At 44.5% G+C, this 8,369-nt stretch overlaps 1 protein-coding gene across 1 annotated transcript; it reads right to left on the bottom strand.

The window, feature by feature from the left end:
• Window positions 1-1,407: 1,407 nt before the first annotated feature.
• On the bottom strand, window positions 1,408-7,165 carry STMN1 (stathmin 1). The gene is made up of 5 exons (XM_063105406.1): window positions 7,116-7,165; window positions 5,332-5,404; window positions 4,611-4,783; window positions 2,300-2,491; window positions 1,408-1,915 (listed from the first exon to the last, which is right to left on the bottom strand). Exons 2-5 carry the CDS (start codon window positions 5,342-5,344, stop codon window positions 1,844-1,846), a joined length of 450 nt encoding a protein of 149 aa, XP_062961476.1. The 5' UTR covers window positions 5,345-5,404; window positions 7,116-7,165; the 3' UTR covers window positions 1,408-1,843.
• Between the last annotated feature and the right edge of the window lie 1,204 nt (window positions 7,166-8,369).

Consider the following 8,369-nt stretch of genomic DNA (forward strand, 5'->3'; position numbering starts at 1 on the left):
TGGTGGTAACTAACTGGGCGATCCTCCTTCAGGCCCATCTTGACCCTCTCCTTGCTTTCTCCTGAAGTCTAATCCCTTCCCTACATGTCTGGCTGGTTAACTCAGCTTGTTAGAGCATGACCTTGTAACAACAAGGTCAAAAGGGTTTGGTTCCCCATGTCAGCCTGCCGCCAAAAAAACAATAACAGTAGTTATTGTATTTGAGCTGCATAACAACCTTTAAAATTTTTTTTTTAATATCCCATAAGTACCATCTCACCCATGCAAACCTTTAGCACCTACTGTGTGCCAGACAGGAGCCAAGGATGACCAGGGCTGAGTCCCTACATCCAAGCATCACTGAACGTCTTAGTCTAAATAAATTTAAAAGTCAATTCAGGGCACACAAAAGCTGCATAATTATTTCCTACTCAAGAGTATAAACTTAGATCACTCATTAGTCTCCAACTGAAAATAATTATTATTCATATATAGTACTAAATACATATGAACTGTTCTAAGTGTGCTCTCTCTACACACACAGTCATTTAGTCCTAACAACGTAGGAGGTAGGCCGAAGTAGGATATTGTTATTCTCATAAGTAAGTATGGAAAAACACACATCAAGATAGAGCCAGAGCTGCAGAGGCACATGCTTTAGCAACATGTGGACCCCACTGCAGTAGTAGCAGTCATCTTTCACTCTAAGTGCTTGGCTTCCCAGAGCTTTTCTACAGATTTGAGAAGAAAAAAAAAAACATACGTAATTAAGGCTATTTCCCAAATAGCATAGGAAAGCTGCCAAAGGCTTTCTCTGAATTGAAACAATGCGCTGACAAGGGTGAATATCACAGCCTCTGAATACAAGATGAAGTATCTGCCAACCTAACCACCCAAGTCAAATGCTACTCCGGAAAAATAAAGTTCCCACTAATCACTTCACAGGAGGTGCTACAGCAGCACAGAAAGTTTTATTAATATTACAATTCTCAAGTCACAGCATCCACGGCTGGAAAATATTAGTATGTACCCTTCACCCCCAGCTGTAACATAAAGTAAAAAAACCACCAAGTATCTCTAACTAGGATCTTAAGATTCCCTTAAAACTGTTCTCTAGAAACACCATTTGTGCCTTTAATATGCTTTTTTATCAGGGACACAGAACAAAAAAATGCTTGTTTGCAAATAAACATCCAAAAGAATAAAGTAACAGCTGATCTGGGCTGAGGCATCAAAACAAAGCGATGATTGTAGAAGACAATGCAAACAACTCTAGAGCAAGAAACTCGAGGGCAGAAAACTTGCAGTAATGTGTGTGCTGGGTATTTCCACCAGCCCAAAGGCCCCATCTGTAATAAATATAAACTAGGAGTGTCCTCTATAGCTTGAAAATATATACCTGAATAGAAAGAAGTCACTGCCACCAACAGCACTGTGCAGTTTTATTAACCATTCAAGTACAATAGCATCTGGTAAGATTGGGACAGAATTGGGATTGAAAACTGAACAGATATTCAGCATCTAACAGTTTGAAAGAAGCCACTACATACTCTTTTCACAAACGTTTTCACAGAGCCAATACAGTACTAGCCATTAACCCAGTACACCAAGTGTACTGAAGTAGAAAAGATGCAACAAGAAAAATAGCTACGTTAGAAAGACCAACACTTTAGAAAAAGAGTAAAACACTTTTAGTTTCTCCCCTTTAGCCCCTAAAACAATGTCTTACAGTCTGGATCTACCTATACAGTCCTACATCAGCTTCTAGAATATGTCAGGAGGGAAAAAAATAAAATGACACTGGCCAGTACAGTCTTTGGATATTTAGGAAGGGGAGGGGGAGAAAGTCAGTTCTCAAAGCAAATTAGTCAGCTTCAGTCTCATCAGCAGGATCTTTGGATTCTTTGTTCTTCCGCACTTCTTCAATGTGCTTATCCTGTAAAGGAATTTTAAGTATCATCAGTCATATAAAAAAGCCTGCTGCCCACCCCAAACAGGCCCAACACAGCCTTGGCACATATATTACAACCCATGGGAATCACAAAATTATAGAGTTCTAAGACATCATCTTCCAACCATCTGGGTCACTCGTGGAACCTAACAACCAAGCCTCCTATTGCTCTTTCAAGGAACATGCAATTATACTGGAAAATTACTTAATACTCCATCTTAAATAAGATGCATCTCTTTTAATGTGTTAAGTCCCAAAACTAATGACAAAAAGACACCAAGCACTTTTTATCAAGGGAATTAATTCAAGCCAATTCATTGGTGCATAAATCTCCAAACTCTTAACACCCCTACAAAACAAGAAACCAACCTTCTCTCGCAAACGCTCCAGTTTGGCAGCCATTTGTGCCTCTCGGTTCTCTTTGTTAGCTTCCATTTTGTGGGTCAGTTTCTCCTCCGCCATTTTACTAAAGTTGTTGTTCTCTTCTATCGCTTTCTGAAGCACTTCTTTCTCATGCTCTCGTTTCTCAGCAAGTTGCTTCAAGACCTCAGCTTCGTGGGACTGGAAAATTACAATAGAAATTATTGTTTATACGTTGGCAAAAAAAAAAAAAATTACTTGGAGGTTTAAAGAGAGGCAGAAAATAAGGTCTCTTTATATAATGAACTTAGGACCTGAATTATCCCTATTATAAAATACTATAAAAATCATATTCTATTTCTAGTGTTTGTATCTTCCTTGGAAAACTACCCATATCTATTTGTTCAGAGATCTCTTGCCTGATTATTCCTTAAGGAAATCCTTATAAGATTTACTGCTTAATGGTAGCCAAATAACTTGTGTGATATGCACTTAGGAAAGCCACTTTATTGTAAAGAATTTTGGTTACTTAACTTCAAAAGCTACCCAAAAACTAGCCCATTGTAAAAATTTTAACCATAGCTGATTAAAAAAAAGTATCAATGTTGGAAAATTTAAGACTAGGCCTCCAGATTACTATTTAAGCCAGACGAATTAGCTTTTCTCCTTGGAAACTGCATTAACTTCTAGACCATACTACAGTGTGCCTCCTTCAACAGACTCAGAATAGCTTGTTATCAAACAGATTCAGATGTCTTTGGAAGCATCAACTTGCAGAATAAGTACAGAGCATCTGCCACTGGTTCTAATAATTCTCTTCTGCAAAATCCTCGTCATGACAGGAGTTACACTATATTTAGCCATTTACTATGTAAAGCACAGGCTAATGACTACAGGGCCAGGGCTGATTCCTAAAAAACTTCCCTCTGTTCAGCCTTCGGTTGTATTGCTTCCTCCTACTCCACGAAATCAAACTATGTAGAAGAGCAGGAAGACAATGCACCAGTGTCAACACTGTCTCTCTTTCTGGCTAAATGATGTACAGTGTTGATAGGGGGTCAGTGCACACACGCATAGCATGTGGCAATGAAAGGTGCACGGTACATGTTACAGCAGCTTAAAAAGGGTGTGTGTGTGTGTGTGTGTGTGTGTGTGTGTGTGTGTGTGTGTGTGTGTGTGTGTGTGTGTGTGTGTGTGTGTGTGTGTGTGTGTGTGTGTGTGTGTGTGTGTGTGTGTGTGTGTGTGTGTGTGTGTGTGTGTGTGTGTGTGTGTGTGTGTGTGTGTACACATGTTACAGCAGCTTAAAAAGGGTGTGTGTGTGTGCTGGTCTGGGGTAGGTTACTACTTTCATCTTTTTGTGTCTTACTTGTCCCAATTTTAACACCAATCTACCTATCCCAGTCAGGGCTGTTGGGAAGGGGGATTAAATGAGAATTTATGTAAATTTCTTAATAAGTAGAATAATGTTGAATGGAAGGAAATACACCAAAATATTAATAGCAGTTATTTTGGGAAGTGGGATAATGAATACTTTTACTTTATATTTATAAACTTCTGTTTCTCAATTTTCTACAAGCATGTTAACATCTGTTGATTTTTCTGATTAGTTCTTTTTAAAGGTGGCTACTTTATAATGGAATTGCTTAGATAAGAGAAAAGCTACCACAATACCAGTTGAGCAACTACAACATTACCAGTAATTTTAAATGTTTTTATTATACAGCTCTCAAAAAACAAAACTAAAGAGACAAAAAATCATCTACCAACAAATCTATTTTTCAAATGAGAAGCATGAGCCTTAGTTTAAGACAGACCTGGGCTTAAATTCTGGCACCAACACTTACTAGCTGTATGACTTTGGGAAAATGATTTAACATTCCTGAGATTATTTTCTAATCTCCATTATCTGAGACAACACCTACTCTGTATGGTCAACTGTATTTTTTTTTTTTTTTTAAATATGACCGGTAAGGGGATCTTAACCCTCGACTTGGTGTTGTCAGCACCATGCTCAGCCAGTGAGCTAACCGGCCATCCCTATATGGGATCCGAACCCGGGGCCTTGGTGTTATCAGCACCACACTCTCCCGAGTGAGCCACGGGCCAGCCCAACTGTATTAAAGGAGAACAATATATGTAAAGGAGCTGGCACATAATAGGAGCTCAATAAATGATGGCTGGTATTTTCTTCCAGCCATTGGCATATGTAATTATAATCACAGTGTTGCTACGATTCCATTTTTATCCTATTACGGAAATAAAACAGATCTGCCCCATTATATTAATAAATATCCTTTTTTCTGTGAACTGTGATGTTTACCTTGCGCCTTTCTTCTGCAGCTTCTAATTTCTTCTGAATTTCCTCCAGGGAAAGATCCTTCTTCTTTGGAGGAGAAAGGGGGAATTCTGGGACAGATTCTTTTGACCGAGGGCTGAGAATCAGCTCAAAAGCCTGGCCTGAGGCACGCTTCTCCAGTTCTTTCACCTGGATATCTGGAGTTGATCATATTTATGGTAATTCAGAAAAACAGGGTTCTCCTATTCTAATAAACTGTTCTAAATTTCCCATAAAACAAATCAATTTAATAAACAGAAATTAGGGCTAATGAAGAAGATGTGTTTGCGGGTAAGAAATTATTATCTAAATACCATCTCCTAGAAAAACAAAGCTCAACATATTTTGAGGGGAGGCGGGGACAGTTGGTTGGTATGGGTATTCTCAACATTTTTGGATTAATAAATACGGTTCTAAGACATCAGTATTCGACAATCATTTTCATAAACAAAAGAAAAGCCTTGTGCAAACTCCACAATTTTGCTTTGGACCAACCTAAATCATCTAATAATGAAACATAATTCTAAGTTCTCAGTACATTCAAATGATTATCATTTTTTCTTCTTAATTATTCTCCTATTCATAAAATAGGTTTTTGATAAGACCAAAACACAAGTGCCAAATTAAAGGCTTAACATATAAGCCATCTCCTCATCTAAAATCATAAACCCATCACAATTTCAGCTCTTCCACATAGATAACATACCAGAAGAAGCCATGGTGAATAGAAGACAAGAGACTGGCAGTGTATTCTACACAATCCACTGGTAAGGAAAGCCCTGAAAACGATTTTCAAAAGCATGCAGTCAATTTCTTTGCATTTCTATATGTCAACAACACAAAGAGATTTCAAATCACATCCACATAAATCAATGTCAGAAAAATCTCTACGTGAAATTAAGTAAGATGTCATTAACCAGGAAAAAAAATGATCAAAATCTATAAAATACTAAAACATACTGGGAAATCTGAACTGAATATAACATTGGTGGCAGAAAATCAAGTTAATTGAGCTTGCCCGTTCAAAAAACAACTCTTGGATTTTTAAAATTAGAGGTTAAGTCACAAGGACGAAGAATTTTTTCCCCCATAAACTCTAAATTCCCCCACAAACCGTGAGAAGATATTCCAGATTCAACTCAACAGTGAGATCGGAGCCATCTTAATACTGCCTATAATTCACTGTGCAAATGAAATACCCACCCCTGCTTTGTCTGTGTCTGCCATGGTGGATAACAAAACGCCCAAATTAATATTAGCCAATAATGTTGAACTCCTATTGTTCTTGGGGTTTAAGCTACTTGCCCAACAGCGAGCAAAATGAAGTTTTATGAATCTCTAGGTTTTAAGTTTAAGCTCCTTGCCCAACAGCGAGCAAAATGAAGTTTTATGAATCTCTAGGTTTTAAGTTATAATATCTGCTGTCTTATGACATTAAAAATGCTATATCCCTTTTTTTTAACATCATGATTCTTGTGGACCCGAGGCTAGTGCCAAATACGTAGCATTACAGATTCCCGACACCTAGAAATTAAAATCAGAAACAGCGAAAACGTCTAGCCAGGACAGAGCACTAAACACAGCACTGGACCCACGATGGGCGTGGCCCTGGACCCGGCGAGGAAAAGCGGGGCACGCCGCCCCTGGCCAATCACAGCGCGCCCTGCGCTCCAACCCCGGGCCCCGCCCCCTCCTCCCCGCGCCTTTTCGAATCTCCCTGAACTCTCAACACCCCAGAGCCCGCGCGCGTGGGAAGGGGAGGGATAGGCGGGGCTAACGGTCCCATCCGGGTAACTCCACCCCTCCTGGGCTCGCCCCGCGCGGACGCCCCCCCCAACTCCCGCCAAAAACACCTCGAGGCCGCCGCCGCCCCCGCCTCAGCTCAGTGGGTGGGGCAGGCCCCGGGACAGGCCGTCGGGTAGCCTCGTTGTAGGCTCGCCAAATCCTCGCGTCGTCCCCATCCCCGACCTGCCGCCACCCAAGCTGTCTGCGTCCCCGCCGCGAGGACAGACGAGCCCTCGCGGGGCGCCGGCACATCGGGCGCCACCCCTCAGTCACGGGCGAAAGCGATCGAGGGCAGGGGGCGCGGCCCTGGCTACCAGCAGTCTGACCCCGAGGCCGCAGCTCCCCGGGGTCGCCGCTCCGCCCCTTCAGACAATGGGGACCCCAGCGGGGCTGTAGGGGAGGGAGGCAACCGAGGGCCCACGCCCCCTATTGTCTTCTTTATGGCACCCTGGGGCTGACGCCCAGAGTTCGCCCAGCCCCCTCCTCACGGCAGCCGCGCCCCCAAGGAGCGGGGACAAAGCCGAGGCTCCGCCCGAGCCACACACAAAGCGGAGCGACCCCCACCCGCCAGCCCATACGAAGCCCGTGGCCCCGCCTGCCGTCCTCCAGCAGGGGGTCGCTGCCACGGCTCGGCCCCTCCCGCCGGCCGCATCCCTCTCACAGCCCACGACCCACCGCCGCCTCATCTGAGAACCCCGCACCCACCTGCTCGGTCCGAGCCGTCTGGCCACACTCTGAGCACCAACAGACCCGGGCGCGCACAAAAGCGCCAAACAGCGGCACGTGACCTCCCCGCCGGGCTCCTTATTGGCTGAGAGCGGCGGCACGTGCCGAACCCTCCCCCACAGCCCGCGTGGGGCCCCGCCCCTGGGGACCCCAGAGCACCTCGGGAAGTGTAGTTCAGGCCAGGGGGGCAGGAGGACAATGCGAGGTGTGTGGGACACTTCGGAGGTGTCCCCGGGTGTAAGCCGGGGGCCGGGGCGGCGGCTTCGCCTCGGAAGAGAGCGTTGCGGTGGACCCCAGACTGGGGTCTCCCATCTCTAGGAAAAGGGCGGAGCTGGGAGGGGGTGTCCTTCCCTACCTCTCAGACCTTGGCCGCCTGGACTCCACCTCTGTCGATCCACGTGCCCCGCAACACCCCAAAGGCAGCACTCGGACACAACACTGTCTCTTCTCGTGTCCCACCCACGCCGTTGCCTAAGACGCCCGAGCCCTTGTGACAGGACAATGCCACTCCACGCCCCTGCACGGTCCCTTCTCCCTGCGCCCTATCCCCGGCACCCGCGCGTCACCTGTATTGTGTCTTCATAATAATGCTTCTAACCCACTCAGCCCTGACAGGTCACTGGGCGTGGCCCTTCCCTCAGGTTCCCGAGCCGGTGACCAGGGACCCGTGAGGGAAAACTTGAGGCTCTGGAATTTGATCTCCTTTGGTCTAACAAAGCCACTGGGCTTAAATGCAGACTCCATCTGTTCTGCCAAGCCTTTTGCTGATGATAGGGAAGGAAGAGCAAGCAATAAGCAGTTCTAGACTACACAGACTGCAGTTAAGTGTTGCTTTTGTTCTTGGAGCACGTGCTCCCAGAGAAGCGCTGGGCTCTTTTTAACAATCAGAATAAATGGAGCCACAAAGTTAATGTTCCCCCTGACCTGGATAGATCAGAACCACAGCTGGGGCACAAAGACCATGGTTATCTTAGAATGACTGGCCTTTTTCCCACAAAAGGAAGAAAATTTAACATGGTTCCATGCAGCCTTGTAATATCAAGGTCAGGGGTTCAGATATACTGCCAGTCGCCAAAAAAATAAAATAATAATAATAACATGGTTCCTGGACCCCCTTTTCTCACTTCTCTGACCAAGGCTGTGTCCTCGGGTGGTGGTCCTTACACCAAGGCACTTGCTTTGGGATCCTGACTAAGCAGAAGGGACATCTTCATTTTATTAATGGGCTCCTTC

This window comes from Cynocephalus volans, chromosome 8 (genome assembly GCF_027409185.1).
Source record: "Cynocephalus volans isolate mCynVol1 chromosome 8, mCynVol1.pri, whole genome shotgun sequence".
In the NCBI taxonomy this organism is placed as follows: Eukaryota; Metazoa; Chordata; class Mammalia; order Dermoptera; family Cynocephalidae; genus Cynocephalus; species Cynocephalus volans.